Source organism: Saccostrea cucullata, unplaced genomic scaffold (genome assembly GCF_032062105.1).
Source record: "Saccostrea cucullata isolate Sc308-1 unplaced genomic scaffold, CSIRO_AGI_Scuc_v1 ctg448, whole genome shotgun sequence".
NCBI classification, from domain to species: domain Eukaryota; kingdom Metazoa; phylum Mollusca; class Bivalvia; order Ostreida; family Ostreidae; genus Saccostrea; species Saccostrea cuccullata.
The window spans coordinates 476,897-497,150 of NW_026937346.1; the positions used below are offsets into that span (position 1 = coordinate 476,897).

A 20,254-nucleotide genomic window follows, 5' to 3' on the forward strand; every position below is an offset into this window, starting at 1 on the left:
CGATACTTATTGGCATGGATTTAGCATTTACATAGAAATCTGAGTGAATAATGTTAACCCGCTTTTTCTATACAACTTCCTTCTAGGTTTTAGTTAATTATCATTATTATATTATATCATAGTTAATTATCTTCATTATATAAATTATATTTATAGCAAAAACAAAATTGGGTCATTCATGAAGAAATAATTGTACCTAGCCCAAGTACACTACAGAAAGTGGTATCATGTGTCCATAAAATAGTTCCCTTGACAAATATTATTTAGCTTATAGAGGGCAAAGAATATCTCAATTAGAGATATCAAATCAATAAATAAGAAAGATAAGTGTAAAATTGTTATTGCAGGACAGAATAAATTGTATATCTTTTTTTATTTTTTGAGGACTATATTTTGAATTTACAACAAGCGGAGTGATTCCTTACATATAGTTCATACATATATTCATTGTAAATCATCGGGCTTAAAGCAAAAGATATCTAGGGAGCATCAAATCCTTATATCTACAAATCAAAACAATGCTATTTTTACATCTTCTTCTTTGTTGGATGGTTATATCCATGTCGACATCAAATTTACCTTTGGCGGTTCTGAAATCCGAGGAGAAGCCAATAACTGTTGTGTGTGCAAACGAATCAGTACGGGAAGACATACACCATCTAAAGCAGCAACTGAGTCAGGAAACTTTAATACGATTGTCCCTCGTCCATCAGATGTCTGCGTTTGTCAATGAATTATTAACAGTGAAAAAAGAGATGGCCAGCGTTCTGGTAAAGATGGAAGAAGTAGAAAAAGGTAATGCTGATATTCAGCTTGAAAAACAAAGAATGCGCATGGAATTGGACAGACAGATAAAGATTAACAACACTGACCGTGAAACATTACAAGAAAACACACAGCATCATAAAGACCTCCAGTCAGCTGTAGAAGAAATCTTTCGTAATTATACTGCTGAATTCAGGACCGAGGAAATTACCGAGGGTCTGTTATTTTTTCTACATGCTGATTTGTTTTTCTCTAAACCTGCATGTAAAGATAAATTGACGGTTATATAACCTTTTTTGATAAATAATACAGAATTCTGTGGGATTTAACTATATACTAAATAAACTTAAGTCAAATGAAAATGTGACCACTGAAAATGAGACATAATAATTTCAATTTGTCTGCCCGTCTGTTCGTATTTCTATCTGTATCTAACACTTTTGTTTCTGCATGATATCTCGCGGAGAATTTGGGTTTTGGGAATGAAATTTTAACTAGTATTAATTGTAACAGAAACTATTACAGATGTCCCTCAAACTCTCAAAACAATGATATCAATTATATGTCCTTGAACATATTGCACATGCAGGCATGTCCTTGCATTCAATTTTTATAGTAGTATTATGTAGAAAGTCATAATACTTATTCATATTTTAAATCTCATCCTGTTTTATTAAGAAGCAAGTAATTAAGATATATAGGCATTTCAAGTTTAAGCCAATCAGATTGCAGATCACATGCACGTGTGCGCTTCCATGATTATTCTAATATACTATTATGTAGAACTCAATAATGTTTGACTAAGTTTGAAATTTCAAAGTATTTTGTCAAAAAAGTAAGAAAGATATTGAAACTTTTGTTTCAGCCAATCAGAGGGAAGGACACATGTATGCTCATGAGTTGATGCTCATTTGACCATGTCTTTTTCTCTATAGTACTGATATATCTTCGTGTTTTAAATTTCAAGACATTGCATGAAAAATTTAAATGTTATGGCTATAGTAAGTATATCAGTCATTTCACTCATTGCACGCACTTGCACGCATGTGCACGCAAAATATGTTTGTAATTTTTGTTTGGGGAACATAACAGTAATTGCCTAAAGAGCACTCCTATTGCTTTGAGGTCAAAATATCAAAGGTCAAGAAGTCATAGGTCAAGTAGTCACAAACTCAAAAATTCTGTCTGTCTCAACACTTTTGTTTCCACACATTAGCTGACCAGTTTGTCGAGTGTGCAATACTGTAGATTCCTAGATATACGCGTGGAATTAATTATCGCGTAATTTCGCGAGAAGCACCACACGCAAAATAAAATTACTCGCCTTTATTTTTATGGTGCTGGAATCTATGTAAAATCTCTTAATCAAACGTACATTCGAGAATTTTTCTTCTTGCAATTTGACGTTGAAGAGCCCATTCGCGATAATAATTATTCGCGAAAAATAAGGAATCTACAGTATACAAGTGTATACTGCACTCATTGTCGGTACTGAATAAGGGCATACCTACAGTATATGCGGTAATATGAAGGCGACTGCATGGGCTCCTGCGTCAGGGTAGAGCTAGAAATAAGTAGAAACATGCCTCTTATGATAGCTACTTACCATTTTATTATTGTTAACCTAGATAAGGCTAGGTCAGTTGTATTTGTATATTTTGGCAGTCCACTAGAATTCTACCAATTAGTTTAATCAGTAAACGTACTGAACCACTAGACGCCGGACACTACACTAAAGGAACCCTGTGTTTTATGTAAAGACGTGTGTAAAGAATGTATGTTGCCTGAGAAATACCTGTATCTATTTTGAGGTCATAGGTCAAGGAAGTAAATTAATATTTTCTATTTGTGTGTAAAACTTTTATTTCCGCGCGATATGTAAAGAAGCTGCTTTCTACATTCACGCATATTCTATTCCATTAATAGGGGAAAAAGAATTCTTTTAAACAGCTTGTTAGTTAGGAAATTTAATAAACTAAGGTGGCAGTACAAGAATGAATTCAAAGGAAAAAAAACAATTGCATGGTTTGTCACATATTTCATGAAAAGTCTTCATAATTACAGTGAAAAATGATATGTCCGAGATACTAGACAAAATACAAGAACTGGAAAACAACGTCACTGATCTTGAACTTGAAAATCAACGATTGCAGAGGAAATTAGACGAAAACATAATAGAAAAGGAGAAGGAGGATGACACAAAACTACAAATGATTAAGGAATTACAGGAAGATTTCAGGAATGTGACAACAAAGATAGAGAGAACACGTAAGTAAATACTGAAAAAAAGGAGAGGTCAGTCAATTATACTTAAAAAAGTTAACCTCAAAAGTTCCTTAATTTGGATTGGATTTCATATAGTTTAAAAGGTAAAACTGTGCTTCATGTATATTGAAGATTTGACAAATCTTAGTAAAACTAACAAAGTTGTTTGATTTATCTATTTATATTCACATTTTATGCTTTATAATCAAAATAAGATAAGTCAGTGCTATTTAAGAAACGTTTTTAGCATTCCTATCTTTTACAGAAAATTATAATCGATTCTTCTTTGAATTATCAATTTAATATAAATTATATGTAACCGTGTAGCACTCTTTAAATCAACAGGACCTGAGATGCTTCCTTCGTTTCACGCTCGACTTTCGCGCCCCGTAAGAAAGATTGGCCTCTCCCAAACTGTTATCTTTGACCTTGAAGTTGTGGACACAACTAATTCCTACGATCCACAATCTGGAATTTTCACTGCGCCAGTAACTGGAACATATGTCTTCTACTGGAATATATTGTCTAATGAAGCCTCAGGAATGGACACGGCATTGGATTCCTCACAAGGAGCTTTAGGATGTGGATTCGTCAGTCATGCTGTAAATTATGGAAATGGGGGAAACTTGGTGTTAGCGAATCTGACCTCTGGAACGCATGTCTGGGTGAAGAAAGCTGACAAATTTGGCAATTACATACATGAGAGATTTTCGACATTTTCTGGTTATCTTTTGCAGGCATCAGGTTAATGTGAACTTTGTTCTGGTCAATAAAGTTGTAATGGAAAAATAATACTATGAATTCAATGAAAAAGTAATGCATCTCTAAGTTTTATTGTCAGATTTGTTCTGAATGTATAGTGCATTGTGTTATACTTTTAGTATTTAAACGACCAACTTCGTTGTTTGTATTGAAAGCATTGCGAGCTCTCAAGGCAATGCCTGGGCTAAAAGAAATTTCAGAATATACAGAAAGAGAGAGATTCTTTTAACGAATGTAAAATTCCAGGTTTTTCTTCTCAATAGCACCTGACACCACCTCTGGTGTTTTAAAGAGGCCCGTGTCTGCTCTGCTCCAAATTTGTATTGTTTCAATGTTGTTGTTTTTTTTAATATATCTCCATATTTCATTTTAATGATTGATGGTCAGCACTTTCAGCTAAATGTAAATTTAAAATTGTAGTATGTATTTATTAGTAAATCACCTCATGATAATCAGTTACATTTTGAATCAAAATAAAGTGTTTAGAAATTGTATTATTTTACAAAATTATTTAACATACAACATCTCATTTATATCTTGCCAAGCCACAATTTACATACAACCTCTTCAATACAGTATCATTGTCGCACTAGTATATGCGATAAGCATCACAAGGTCGAAAGTAATTTTGATAATCCCTACGAGACCCCTACAGATAGATTGAAGATTAAACGTTCTTTTTTAAAACTGCATTTTTCTGCTTCCCTTATGGATAGACAACCAACATACTAGGCATCACAATCTATGTGTTCTTCTTATCCAATAATATTAAACCTTGACAAATATTTGTATAATAAAAGAAGTAATTTTTATGAGATGCAAACAAAACTAATTTATTTTCAAATTAAGCAATTTATTATAAGCAATGATATTTTGATCTAACAAAATAATAACATTTATTATGAGCCCATTCATGTAACTATACTAGTAACTATGTATTGCTTAACTAGTCCTTTTGCAAATTGTAATAACATGAAGAGAGAGAGAGAGAGAGAGAGAGAGAGAGAGAGAGAGAGGTATAACTCAAGTATTATTGGTGTTTTACATGTTTCATTTTGCTTTTCTAGAGAGGTTTCAGACGATCTGTGCTAGAGAATATTTTTGGTTTTACTCATATGTGGATTCTCAAAAATCCCAAAGAACTTTTAGACTAGTTTATGTTTGCCAAATGTTTCAAAAGTCAGTAACATCAACACCTAAAACTTTTTCACACTTTATACAACCAATCCTCCAAAACAAAGATATAATAGACAACTGCTTCTTCAAAAATATGTGAAGTAGGAATTTTTCCAATTTTTTGGTCATCAGTAAAACTACTTTGTAAAAGATCACTCTGATTCCTCACACAATTAAGTTGATATCATAAGGATGCTGGAGTTCGTCACTGACAAAATTTATGTAGTCTTCGGAGACCGAGAAACTGTGATATCCTGTGGACACTTATTGTGCTCCTTTATTAGCTGACTTGTTCTGATTTTCCTATGAACCTGAATTAATTCAAAAAGTTCTTAATGAGAAGAAAGCACTTGCTGTAGCCTTCAACTCGAGAATTAGGAATATCGACGATGTTTTATCAGTTTACAATAGGTACATAGAACTTTAATTCATTTGTCGCTACGATATATCCTAGTGGACTTAAAATTAGAAAACACCGCAGAGTCGGTGACTCCTGTTTTATATTTAACTGACTATAGATGAAAAGGACCAACTAACAACTACACTGTATACTTTTCCATCCTAAAATTTCCTTATCACGTGCATATGGTGTGGACATCTAACTTATTAGATACTCAAGAGCATGTTCGGAGTATGTTCATTTTTTTAACGGAGGAGGCAGTCTATTAACTGAAAAGTTGATATTACAGGTATTTCAACAACTGCGTTTAAAGTTGGCATTTGGTAAATTTTATAGTCATATTAATGATCTTGTCAGCAAATATAACCTACCATTATGTCGTATTTTAGTTGACGTACATGTATCACACAAATTGTTAGGGTTTCGTTTTTTATTCTGAATTTGACTTTTTATCTTCCGTCGACCGGGTCAAGGTTATGGTTGGTATGATCGATCGATAGGCGATGCTTTTTCCTTGTGGGACCTGGCCCCGGGATCATGAAACAGACTTAGACTTAAGTCAAAATTTCAATTACCGTATATACTCGCCTATAAGTCGGTTTTTTGGGGAATTAATCTCTGGTCTAAAACTCTTTGTCCGACTTATAGGCGAGCTATAAAATGTATACTTTTATATGAGGTTAGTCCATCTGATATGCAAGATTATTAAATAAAACCGACTTATAGGCGGATCGACTTATAGGCGAGTATATACGGTATCTATAAAAACTTGTTAAAGGAAACTCCTTATTTGCATGCAACAGCAGGCTGATGATACAAAATCGGAAAGCATTTTCATTTTGGGCTGCTTGACCTCTAAAACATTTCAGCATCTAAGGCATTTTTTGACTTAAGCTTAAGATGCTTCATGATCCCGGGGCCTGATATTACCTCCAGAATTTCCTGAGGTCGGTGTTTAAGTTCTCTTCAAAGATTTGTTTTGTTGAAAGTTTTATTTAGATCGATCACTGTTAGTTATCTTCATCCTTTTCATCTGATATGATAGAAAGCCAGTAAAATTCACTCTATACCATCTGATATGATAGAAAGCCAGTAAAGTTCACTCTATGCCATCTGATATGATAGAAAGCCAGTAAAGTTCACTCTATGCCATCTGATATGATAGAAAGCCAGTAAAGTTCACTCTATGCCATCTGATATGATAGAAAGCCGGTAAAGTTCACTCTATGCCATCTGATATGATAGAAAGCCGGTAAAGTTCACTCTATGCCATCTGATATGATAGAAAGCCAGTAAAGTTCACTCTATACCATCTGATATGATAGAAAGCCGGTAAAGTTCACTCTATGCCATCTGATATGATAGAAAGCCAGTAAAGTTCACTCTATGCCATCTGATATGATAGAAAGCCAGTAAAGTTCACTCTAAACCATCTGATATGATAGAAAGCCAGTAAAGTTCACTCTATACCATCTGATATGATAGAAAGCCAGTAAACTTCACTATATACCATCTGATATGATAGAAAGCCAGTAAAGTTCACTCTATACCATCTGATATGATAGAAAGCCAGTAAAGTTCACTCTATACCATCTGATATGATAGAAAGCCAGTAAAGTTCACTCTATGCCATCTGATATGATAGAAAGCCAGTAAAGTTCACTTTATGCTGTTGTATTTGTTTGAATGTTAGATGAAGTATATTTATTATTTTACCTCTTCTCAACATCTATCAGAGAAATACATATTCAGACATCAACGTTGAAGAGAGAATTATTTCGTTTTGGTTATAATATAATTTAATTCCGGTTGTAACACTGTATTTGATTGGATAAAAAATTTACTTTATATCGTATAAAATTGGTTGCCTACGTCTCAATGACCTGCGTCAAAACGTATTAATCCACCTGACGTTACATTTAAAATTTGTACAAACTGAAGTCATTTTGTTAGAACAATCATCTTTTTTTTTCTTACATCAAATGAATGAAAATTAAATTATATGCAATTAATTTAATAGCTACCCATTTTGTACGGTATAAACTGGGTTGGGACAGTTTACGCTTCATAAACTGCGAAGCGGTTTAAAAAGCGTAAACTGTCCCAACCCAGTTTATACCGTATAAAATGGGTAGCTATTAAATTCATTCCTTAAATCACAAATATGTTATTTTTTCTAATGCAGCTTTTTGGCGCTAGACAAATTGTTCACCAATCAAGATACAGATCTTCATACATTTTTTTAGAATTGTAAGTAACTGACGCACGTTGATGATTCTACTTCACAAATTTTGAAGTAATGACGGTGAAGGAAATCATTTGGACTTGATTGACTACATCTTCCCATAAGATGATAGCAATAGTTCACAGTAATCTACGTCTAATAGTCCAAAAGTTTCTTTGTTTGTTTGTTGTTTAACTTCCTTGTCGAGAATTTTGCACTCATATGGAGACGCCACTACTTGCCGGTGGAGAACTGCAATTTTTGTCCTATACTCGGCACTCAGGGCCATTGAGCAGGGAGGGATCTTTTTCGTGCCAGCACCTACTGCGACACGGGACCTCGGTTTACACGGTCTCATCTAAAGGACCGGTCTCCACGTCCCACAGTGGGATTCGAACCCGTGACGTAAGGATTGACTCCTTACTTCGCGACGCTAGAGCAGACGCTCTAACCACTGCGCCACGCGGGCGACCCCCTTTAACGAAGTATTGGGGGTGTTCAGTTTTTGTTGTGTCCTTCCGTCTGTCTACCTGTCTGTCTGTCTGTTTGTTTGTCTAGCTGTCTCTCTGTCTATATGTTTGTCTGTTTGTCCGAAAAAAAACTTTAACCTTGCCTATAAGTTTTGATTTTGTGGAGCTATGACTTTCATATTTCACAAATGTATTTCTTGCAACAAGATCTTTCCTTGCGTACCACGATATTTGACTTTTTTACCTTGACCTTGGAGTTTGACCCACTTTTTGACAAAAATTCAAAACTTTTACTTTGGCCTTATCTTTTGAAAAGTGGATACCAGGACATTAATAATTTACATATATATTTTTTGCTAAAAACATTTCATTTGATAACAACAATTTTGATCTTTTGACCTTGTCCTTGGAGATTTCCGTACTAATGAAAAAGTTTTAACCTTGGCCATACCTTTTGAACAGTAAGGGTCACTGGTTTCATACTACTCATATATAATCCTAAATATAGTGAAAAGGCCCTTCATTGGATACCAAGAACTTTGATTTTTTGGCCTTGACGTTGGAGTTTGACCTACTTAAAAAAGTAAACCTTGACCATAATTTTGAAAGAAAAAGCTTCTTTACAATAAATAGGAAAAGGGGAGGAGATTTTTGTTTTTATAATAAAAAGTGGGAATAGCTAGAAGACACCTTCAAAGTCCAGCATATAGCGTTGCATAATTACTACAATAACAATTAAAAAGATCAGTAATTTAGAAATAATTATCGCGGTATGTACCGTATATACTCGCCTATAAGTCGATCCGCCTATAAGTCGGTTTTATTTAATAATCTTGCATATCAGATGGACTAACCTCATATAAAAGTATACATTTTATAGCTCGCCTATAAGTCGGACAAAGAGACACAGGATTAACTCCCTAAAAACCGACTTATAGGCGAGTATATATACGGTAATTGCTGTACTTTCCATATGTACAACGTGACAATTTATTATATGCTGTGACGGTGTGAAAGCTCTTATTCGTCTGAGGACAGATGCTATAATGGTTTAAGGAATGACGATTTTTCAATTTTGAGTTAAAAATTCTTTATCGCCTTTTTTTGCATTTATTCGAATTTCCTTTAATTTTCGATCGTCGGTCCATTCGACTGATATTCGAGTATTCGTTGACATCCCTACCTTTAATATAACATTTGAACGCTTAATGCTAGTGATCTCTTACTTCACTTATGTAATCCTTGTGAGAAGACCCTTCAATGGATACCAAGTACTTTGGCCTTTTAACCTTGAGCTTGGAGTTTGACCTACTTTTAAAAACCAAAACTTGATCATTAATTTTAAATGTTAGGTCTAGTGCTTTCTTTCTTCTTTTTTTTTTTTTTTACATGTTTAGTCCTTTTGACAAGACTTTTCATTTGACAGCAAGACCTATGACCTTGACCTTGGAATTTGACTTTATTTTAAAAACTTTTTATCTTGGCCATAACTTCTGAACGGTTAGGGCTAGCGTTTTTATACGTTACATATGTACTTCTTTTGGCAAGGCCTTTTATTTGATACCAATGACCTTGAAGATTTCCTTACTTACAAAAAAAAACTTTAACCTTGGCCCACTCTCATATTTCACAATCCTTGCTAATTTTCAAAACTGACAAATGCAGTTATGTATAATGTGCAATATGTAATTAAAAAAACTGCTTAAGTGCAGTATTACGTGCTGTTTATGCTTTTTTCTGAAAAAAAAACATATGTTAAATTACGCATTATGTAATTACTTGGCTTATATAAATGGGGGAAATATCAGCAAATACAGAAATGTTTTTGTAGTAAATCATGGGGTTCTATAATTTTTCCATCACAGGTTTATTAATAACGGTTGCCGTAAGTATATTTGCAAATGCGCATACATTTTTTCTACCAAAGCAACAAAAGAATTTTTCATCTACAAAGGTATTAGATACTTTGGGAGAAGTTCTTCGTGGCCAGGAAAAATATTATCATCAAAAGCTGCAACTTGTTCAAAACGTTGAACAACTTATGTCTGATGTTCAGACATTGCAAAATGAAGTAGTACGACTGAAGGAAGAAAATGAAAATGTTCAGAAGAATTTTTCCGGAGAAAGTAATTATATTTATTCATTTGTTTTGTTTTATCATTTTGCAGATCTTTTCTGTAAGCTGGTTTGTTCCTTTTTGCTTTCTCCATATACATAGCAATACTTTTTTATGTCTCAACAAATCAGAATAAATAAAATTATGATCAATTTTAATTTACGCGTACTATTCCGCCGATTTCAAATCTTTACCTAAGGGACAAACATTTATCTTTGATACTGTTGTTACAAATCATGGAAATGGATATAATGAAAAAACTGGAACATTCATCGCCCCAACTTCCGGTGTCTTTGCGTTTTCTTGGACATTGCACGCCGCTGGGAAACACATCTCCGGAGAATCTGGAGACTACGGTGAAATGGGAGCCGTTTTACATCAAAATGGTATAATAAGAGACTCTGTCGTTGCAGATACTGAGACGCAGTATAATGAAGATGAAGCTACCGGTTTTGTGATTTTGAATCTAGCAGCTGGAGACGAAGTAAAAATTGTGTCTAATTTTCTGGGTCAAGGGTCCATGTACAGTAACGATCACTATGGTCGAACATCATTTTCTGGATTTCTGATTCACCCATAATTCCTGACACTTCCCGAATTACTACTGAAATGTTTTAGGAAATGATATATGATGGAGAACTGGTATTCTGATATGTACACAACCATTTTTATTAACTATATGACAGTACGACTATACCGTCTTGATATGCATTGCACTAATTTAAAACGCAGCTTTTTGGCGCATGTTTATACATTGTCCATGACGTTAATGTTCAAATTTTTCCAACCCTGCTGATGTAATTTTTTAAAATACGCGTCCTTATATCGATATCGCTAGCAACGATGAAATAAATATATATTTAAGAAATAAGGTATCATTTTTAAACATCTATCGGGATATAAATACGGGTTGGTCACGAGATTAAATTCCATAAAGCCCGAAGGGCTTTATGATGAATTTAATCTCGTACCAACCCGTATTTATAGCCCGATAGATGTTTTAAAATGATACCTTATTACTTATATTTACATTTGTGACTTATTCATACTTTATATTTGCCTGATTGTAACTTTTAGCGTGTGAAATGCATTATTTTTCAAACCCAACGGCAAGTATGTAATCCACGGAACGCGCGTAGACCCTTTATGACGTCACTGAGAAATTACGTCAAACAATTATCCATACGCACATCTATGACCTCTTGACCCCGTACCTGTATTTATACAGTTATAGATACACATTCCTTTCAGTAGTGTTATATAAAGGAAAACATTTGCAAATGTAAATATATGGATATATCATGAATAATTCTATTGCATCGAATAAAATACAATTGTATGATATCTTTAATAATTAAAACAGACTTAATTTGAGTGCGCCGCGCTTCCCTTAAGCCTTTCCGTTTTATTATTTTTTTTTATCAATTTACTGGGTTTTGGTAAATCAAATGAAAATGTAATTCCATCTTCATTGCCATGCGATGAATTGGAAAAAAGTACAACATGACAAGTCGGAGTATCAAATATTATTCTTTGGCACACTTAACTATACGCAGTACATCTTGATTTGAATTGAGTCTAACATTAAGAAAAGCTGAGGACATTTAGAAAATCACTTTTAAACAAACGAATAAGCGTACATGTAACGTAATACTGGGCTGTCTGGAGATTGGCCAATTAAATGTTAAAAAGATTAAATCCAACACCGCCGTCATTGTTAATATGAAATTAAGTATATAATGAATGAATATCAAGAACTTGAAATCGTCCAAATGTTTAACAAAATGTAGAAAGTCCAATTCTGGGGAAACAAAGTGCACATTGTGCTGTATAAGTGGTAATTTAAGCTAGACACAAATTTAGTGATTTATCTTTAAAATTGGTATTTTATTTTAGCGAGATGTAATTTTCACTAATTTAAAAATGTTTACATCAGAAGCTATTACCGATAAAACGGATTTTTTAGCGATATTCAATTTTAGCGATCTCAGCACCCTCGCTAATAATGCAAAAATGAAATCCACGCTAAAAAATCTGCTTCTACTGTATTTATTGTGCATCGCTTCAAGTTTCAAATTTATCAAAATCTTTATTTACAAGAATTCTTGCCTTTTAAAAATAAACTATGAGAAGGAAATCTGTTAAAAGTCGGAAAAAGACTCGTAAAGACTAAATGTAAGGCTAACCCACCCATACACCCTAACACCCTACCCACCATCTCGAACGGTTTTTTTTTTAAAGAAACGTAGTGTCTAGCAGTTATGTGTAAGTGAAAATTCCTTTGACACTCTCAAAAATGCTATCTAACATTATATCATGTATACCTTATAGTAATGTAATTGTACGTGTAACTTTACATGGATCCGAATTTACAATGTACGTTAGCCTATCACTCTTTGCATGGACTTCCACCGTTCAAAGAATGACACCAGAATAAAATTCATGATCCCTCGGTCCTTACAACTTTCAGTCAAAAGTTAATTTGATATAAGCCTCCAACTGATTAATTGTCATACATATTTTAAAAGACGCAGAAAGCAAAGATCTTATATTTTCACAACATACTCTTTTTCTCGCCATGTCAACATCAACAATGTGACGTCATCAATTTATGCATCATAAGTTATCAAAATCATTCATATAGTTTCGAAGAGGGTAAAGTTTTAGAAAACTAAACAAAAATCGTAATAAATAGAAATCTATTATTGTGTGATTTGATATTGACTTTCTCCAATTCATTGAAATGGTGTATATACGTTCGGCAAGCCTAGCGAATATACATCATTCTAACTCGTCGCATAAATTTAGTATCAAATCACACAATATAGATATCATCTAAGGCCATTCCAAGTTTTTTCTATATTTATCGTCCGCGTGCGCCTTGGTTTTTGACATCCCATATGAGAAAAAACACACAACATCAGGAGTTCTGAAATTGATTAATTAAGTCGAAATTTTTTAATTTTATAAATTTCTCCAAATAATTCCGTACAATAAGTTATATTGGGTGTATTGTAAGCATTCAATCCTTTGTTTTTGCTTAAGAATAGATATTACTTCTTAAAGCAGTTTAGTTAGTCAAATCAAATCATTTGATCAAATCATTTGAAGGAAGTCATTTTTATGACTTTTAAAGGCCGAGGTTTTCAACCGTACGGTTTTCCTCAGGTAAGTTTGCTGTGGGGTGGAGCTTAATCGAAGCGGATGAGAAGCCCCTAGGGAACGACGCTGGCTTGTGTATACTGCCTATATACACAGGATGTCACCTGAGTGTATTACCTGTAAGCGTTTTCCTACGACTTTGTAAACCGAGGCCGTTTTTTTTCATGTTTAGCTCATGAATTGAAATGCGAAATAGAGTATTTTTTGTTGCAGACAGAATCCTTCTCAATTTCTTTCTTTTAAAATGATTAATATTTTTATTAATTCGACATGTTTTATATACAGTGTGTTTTTTAATGAAGTGTTATAACGAAAATACATTTAGCACCAAAATCTGTCGCTGTAATCTGGCGACAAAAAGGGAAGTAATTCAAATTACACGTCGTCTACGCAAAACGAAAGAAGAAAGTGAATCACAAAACAGTCTCTGTAAATAACAGTGAAACTTAGAAACGATGTTTTGAGAATAAAATGTTGAAGTAGAAATATTTTTGTCTAAATTAATATCTTTTGAAGAAAAACCCTACTTGATAACGCATGGTCTGTAAAAATGGGCAGGGCTTCGGACGGGGGTTGATTCCCCGACAGCTATGAAACGGGAATGGAATCATTTGCATCGGTTTTATTTTTCTTTTGAGTCTCATTATTAATTTCAAACATTAAATACAAAGCAAGATGTTATATTCCTAATAATATCTCTTCTAAAACTAATTATTATACCGTAACTTCGTCACCATGTCTCGAAGAAAAGGGACACGTACAGGTTTGTCTTATAAATATAAATTCCCTTGACTCATGAACAATGCTACTATGTTGTCATACATACTTGTTTTAAAAAAAAAATAATTTTATGATACTACATTGTAGCTTCAAACGCAGGTCGGTTTATTTTGTTAATTAACGGAGGAATAAATGTATGTTAACTCATGTTTTGACACGGAAATTAAAATTATCGATTGTAATCGTGATATGAAATCCCCCCTTTTTAAAATGAAATTTATAATATATATGCCATGATTTTTCTTGTCATATATTTAATTATTTGATAGATTGATTATATTTATGGCATATCCGTATGAATTAAAAAAGAAAACAACGATTTGATTGATTCTTTATCACGTTGGCCATCATGTGCGGTAGGCATCAAAAGCATGAAAGTTAATTCGATGGTCGGTACGATCTCCAGACGAGGTACACAAGATATACACAACAGCCACAAATTAAATGTCAATCAAATCAAAGTATCCAACCCCAGGCTTATTTCAGATGATTGACAGAGGTTCTAAGACTAGGTAAATTTTAAGGAGGTGCTTATTTCCTCTCCCTTTAAGCTTGTGTTTTATGTTTTGGCTTGTGTGTTTTTTGCGAATAGGTAGGTAGGTTTTTGAAAGATGAGTGGACGCTAAATAGAGAAAAAACTTGGAATGGCCTAATTATGTCGCTTTGGCGCCGGCGTCGAAAGGCTTAAAGTGTCATCTTCTACAAAATCTAGATTACTTTTCTGTATTACTACCTATACCAAGGACATCATGAAAAATATGCCCACGATCCAGTTTGTATGATTTACACACCAAGTATCAACATTCCTTAAATACATTCTACATGTTTGAAAGCATCAAAAATATACTTAATATTTGAATTTCTTGCTGCACAATGTCGTGCTTTTTTTTTTTACTATTGTCGCAGTAGCCTCCCAGAAATAAAATGAAAAAAATCAAGCCGTAGATCAATCACAAAATACGTGCATCATTGCCCTTATGCAGTTTCAACTATTTTTATTAACATGACGCACGAACCATCCAGTATATTGTAGATAGAAGTTAATCTATTCATCATAACCATGTTATGATTGATTTCCAACCCAAGGTAATGTAAATAAATGCAAGCATCTATCAGTACTCGTAACATATTGTTAACGCCAATTGTTAGAAAAATATTTTTATGCATCTAATACTAACAAATCATACAGACAGGTTTTCCATCTTGATGCCAGACAGCCGTACAACCAGCTGAAGAAATTTACTATACATGATATCCAGTTTTTAGGAATACTGATACACAAAACTTGTTTTCTGCATGTGTCATATGTAAAAACATTTTATAACATTTGCCAAAGGTATTACGCTTTTTGTATATAGGTCAATATAACTCTTAAATAATCATTACTTATGTAGAAGTTCGGGCTTTACGGACCGTGGATATCGGCCTGGATAGCTCAGTGGTTAGAGCACCTGACTAGTAATACAGGGGTCCCGGGTTCGATTCCCGGTCCAGCCATGTTTTCTTCGTGCGTTTCTCTTTTCCTACTACATTTGGTGGCCAGTGTGGGGGCCTTGTTCAGGTTACAGTGTATGTGTAAATTAGTAATTCCTGGCAGGGCCCTAGAACTTGTGTCTTCGAGGTCGAAGACTGTTTAAGGAGGGAGGAATGTAGAAGTTCGGGCTTTACGGACCGTGGATATCGGCCTGGATAGCTCAGTGGTTAGAGCACCTGACTAGTAATACAGGGGTCCCGGGTTCGATTCCCGGTCCAGCCATATGTTTTCTTCGTGCATTTCTCCTTTCCTACTACACTTATAAAAGAATAAAATATCCTTCATTTAGATGAAATGATGCTTATTCCACCTTATGAATTAAAGGAGAAGACAAAATAGGCAATACCACTTGCCTTCTTTATTTTTAAGTTGATATCCAACAAAATTAATCTAAATCTATCTACGTACTTTGAATATCTGACAAAAGAAAAATGGATTTTGTATTACGTAAACTTGTAGACATATATGGCTTTTCATGTTTTCATTTGTATAACTGGCTTTTTCTACCAGAACAAATTATCCACACTGTAAAAAAATAACTAGTGAATGTCACGAAGAAAACTAGTAGATTCACTGTCCATACAATCACTACCTTAATAGTAGTTTTACCATATATTGGTATATTTACTAGATAAGACTAGTAAATGTAGAATTGATGAGTAACTTTCAGTAGGTATCTAAGTATCTATACCACCCCCCGCTCCACAACTCACTATCTTAACCAGTAAACTGAAAGTTTACTAATCACGACCAACGCTTTACGAAACACACTAGTTAAATTCACTAGGTTTTTCTTTCAGTGCATGACATTTTGCTGAACGCATAATTATTCTATTTTTACAAAATTTTAGTGTAAACTAAATGATTTCTCCTTAAAATTGACATACAAATTAACATTAAATTTTACAATTGTAACTTGGACGTTTTAATGCAAAATATTCCCGGATCTGTTTCCAGCTGTTAATCAGCCACAAGCATCAAGGATTCCTTGTAACATATGGATGTATAGATACATAATTAAAAAAAAAAAACAATAAAGGCGATTGTTACATTGGAATTTGATTCTCCTGACATAATGATTAATATCTGATAATTCCCAATTTCTTCAACACGTTAACTTAAAATGGACCGAAACAAAATTTTTAATTGAGAGTCAACACCTCATCTTAGTTTTCTCAGGCAAACTGGGATATCTGCTGTGAAATTTAAGCAAGTTTGATGTGATTTTGAGTGATATTCTTTATTATATGTGTGATTGAGTCAAAATATGTACCTACTGCTTGTATCAGTGCCGTGTTAATGCACGTACTTTTTACGTGTCGAGTTCGCTTCGTTATCGGGAGGCCCGGGTTCGATCCTCGTTCCCGGCGCTGCGTCAAACCTAAGACGTAAAAATGGGTAGTGACTGTTCCTTCGCCAAGCAATAGGCATGCATCAGAAGTGAGAGTCACGGGTCTTTCGGATATGACTTTAAAAACATAGGTCCCGTGTCACGGTAGGCGCTGGCACGATAAAGAACCTTCACAGCTCAATTGCCCTGAGTGCCGAGTATAGGTCTAAATTTGAAGCCCTTCACCGGCATACGGTGACGTCTCTACATGAGTGAAAAATTCTCAAGAGGGACGTAAAACAATATTCAATCAATCAATCTGAATTAAGTTTAAAATACATTTTACCAACTCAACAGTACCGAGGGAACCAATTATATTGCTTCGAGGTCACGTGGTGGTCAGTACTTTGATGTTTCTCTGTTTACAAAGACGGACATCTTCATCTCTTGGGAATTTATTAATATTTGCCGTTATTTTGACGTTTTCTTAGCATTCAAATGCGTTAAAACTTATAGAATAGTTTTAGAACTGCACAGATCCTATTCTTAGAGACAATAAATTTATTAGTAACTAGAGATACTGTGAGTACTGAGCTCACTAAATGATACACATCGCCTCCAATATGATAATAATGACAGTCGATGTTTTGCTCTTGGAGAACCAAAATAATTGTCGGATCAAAAAGTAAAAAGGCAGTGCACAATACTTGCATTCTGTATAAAAAGATAATGTAAAAGTCTCATTAAATTTTGTTCAGTTGTATATGAGAACTTTTGGTTACGAGATCGGTAACCTTCACTATTAAAGTAATAGAAGGAATGGCGGTGTCAGTGTTTTGCTATGGGAAACATGTATCGGATCAAAAATAAAACTAAAGGTGAACAAAACCACTATGCAACAAAGAGTTTATGAAAGCCTCATCAAACATCATTCGTTGGTATAAGAAGAGACTTTTCAAGCTTTGGGTATAATAATTAGCAACTTAAGATTAATTTTATACTATACGTGTTTTAAATTTATTGTTCAATTAGCACTGTGGAAGGTGGTATCATATTCAGAAAAAATATTGTTCCTTTTAGAAATATTAAAAAGCAAACAAAAGACAAAGAATATCTTAAAACAGATACCAAACTATTAAAGCATAACAGATTCATTTAAAATTGCTTATATAGAACAAAAATGAACTGGATTCCTTTTATTGATTGGAACAACTACATTTTGATTGGACAACTAGCGTTGTAGTACCTATATATTTCAATCACTCATAATTTTATTGTACATCATTGAGCATTAAGCAAGCTATATCTGCGGAAAATTAGCCAAAACTTTTTATATCTTGATATCCAAAATGCTCTTTCTCCATTTGCTATTTTGTGGAATTGCTTTATCAATGTCGGCGACAGACTCGCCTTTGATGGAACTGAAATCAGAGGACAAGACAATGACAGAAGTTTGTGCCAACGAATCGTTACGGGAAGACATTAACAATATGAAGCAGCAACTAAGTCAGGAAACTTTAACAAGGCTGTCACTTGTCAATCAGATGTCTGTGTTTGTTAATGATTTGATTATATTAACAGTGAAGAATGATATGTCCAAGTCATTAGTCAAAATACATGAACTGGAAAACAATATCGCTGATCTAAGACTTGAAAATCAACGATTGGAGAAAAAATTAGACGAACATATACTGGAAAAGGAAAAGGATGATAATATAAAACTACAAATGATTAAGGAATTAAAGAAAGACCTAAGGAATATGACATTTACTGTAGACAGCTTACGTAAGTATATACTGAAAAAAAAACAGAGTCGGCCATTTATACAATAAAAGAGAACCTAAAAAATTTTCTTTTAATAGGATTGGCTGTAGTTTAAAAGTTAAAAATATATAGAGGACTCATGAAACAAAAAATCGGTGAAAATGTGAATTTTATGCTCCAAAATTCAGTACAATTTAAAAAAGTTTTAAGCATTCCAATCATTTACTGGAATTATAAAAGGATATTGTGTTATTAATCTAATCTATATAAATTAAGTGTCACCGTTTAGCGTTCTTTAATTCAACAGGGCCTCAGATGCTTCCTTCGTTTCACGCCCGACTTTCGCGCTCTGTGAGAAAGATTGGCTTCTTTCAAACTATTATCTTTGACCTTGAAGTTGTGGACACAACTAATTCCTACGATCCACGATCTGGAATTTTCACTGCGCCAGTAACTGGAACATATGTTTTCTACTGGAATATATTGTCCAATGAAGCCTCGGGAATGGACACAACATTGGATTCCTCACAAGGACCTTTAGGATTTGGATTTGTCAGCCATGCTGTCAATTATGGAAATGGAGGAAACTTGGTTATAGCAAATCTGACTTCTGGAACGCATGTCTGGGTGAAGAAAGCTGACAAATATGGGAATTACATTCATGAGAGATTTTCAACATTTTCTGGATATCTCTTGCAGGCATCGGGTTAATATGAACTATATGGTCAATAAAGTTGTACGGGATAACTGAAACTATGACTTCAATGAAATAAAAGTCTTTCTTAGTTTTATTGTGTTAGATCTTCATTGTTTTATATTGCAAGCATTGCGAGCCCTTAAGACAAAAATGTTCAGAATGTGCAGAAAGAGTTCGTCCTTCTTTTTTACACCCGATCCCACTACTTATTATTTTTTATTTGTGTTGCTTCAAAAAATGATTTGTTTTAATGGGCCTTTGGGTTTTTATTAATGCTTGTTAAATCCATATTTCCTTGTAATGTTAGTCAATACTTTTATCTTAGGGTAAAAATTTAAGAATTCCTTAAATCAGTTTATCACCTCATGAACTTACATTTTTTAATCAGAATAGAGTGTTTAGAAACTGTATTTTTTTCTTTACAAAATCATTTTTCATTCAACCTCTTATTAAAACTTCGCCAAAACAATCTTTTTAGTACGATATCTTGTCGTACAGGTATACTGTAAACCACTTAATTCGCGAGAACTTTGTTTTTGCGTAAGTACGACAGTGTGCCCGAGAATAATTAATTGCATTCATTGAGATTAGGAAGAACAATAAACCCATTCGTGAAAATTTTTTCTCGCTTATCAAGAGTCATGCAAAAATAAGGTGTCACAAAAATTTATTGATCTACAGTTAACTGTTAACATTGATATACCGAAAGTAAGTTTGATGATCTCCACGAAAACCATACAGATCAATAGACGAGAATACACGTTCTTTTCTAAAACTTTGCACTTTGTTCTTACTTCCTTATGGATGTA

The 20,254-nt window shown here is 33.8% G+C and overlaps 1 protein-coding gene across 2 annotated transcripts; it reads left to right on the top strand.

Moving 5' to 3' along the window:
- The first annotated feature begins 432 nt into the window (after positions 1 to 432).
- Positions 433 to 19,536, top strand: LOC134247977 (girdin-like). 2 transcript variants are annotated; one of them, XM_062730385.1, is made up of 3 exons: positions 433 to 981; positions 2,830 to 3,033; positions 19,056 to 19,536. In XM_062730385.1, the coding sequence occupies exons 1-3, from the start codon at positions 519 to 521 to the stop codon at positions 19,457 to 19,459; spliced, it is 1,071 nt and encodes a 356-aa protein (XP_062586369.1). In that variant the 5' UTR covers positions 433 to 518; the 3' UTR covers positions 19,460 to 19,536. The 2 variants fall into 2 exon arrangements, with proteins under 2 accessions (XP_062586369.1, XP_062586370.1); XM_062730386.1 differs by lacking the exon at positions 19,056 to 19,536 and adding an exon at positions 3,376 to 4,499 and having other exon boundaries at positions 438 to 981.
- Positions 19,537 to 20,254: the final 718 nt, after the last annotated feature.

Excerpts from the sequence above, each read along its gene's own strand:
- LOC134247977 (XM_062730385.1), top strand. The coding sequence starts at position 519 with ATGCTATTTTTACATCTTCTTCTTTGTTGGATGGTTATATCCATGTCG. Across the intron at positions 982-2,829 it reads GACCGAGGAAATTACCGAGG|TGAAAAATGATATGTCCGAG; the intron begins GTCTGTTATTTT and ends TCATAATTACAG. Across the intron at positions 3,034-19,055 it reads AACAAAGATAGAGAGAACAC|GGCCTCAGATGCTTCCTTCG; the intron begins GTAAGTAAATAC and ends TTAATTCAACAG.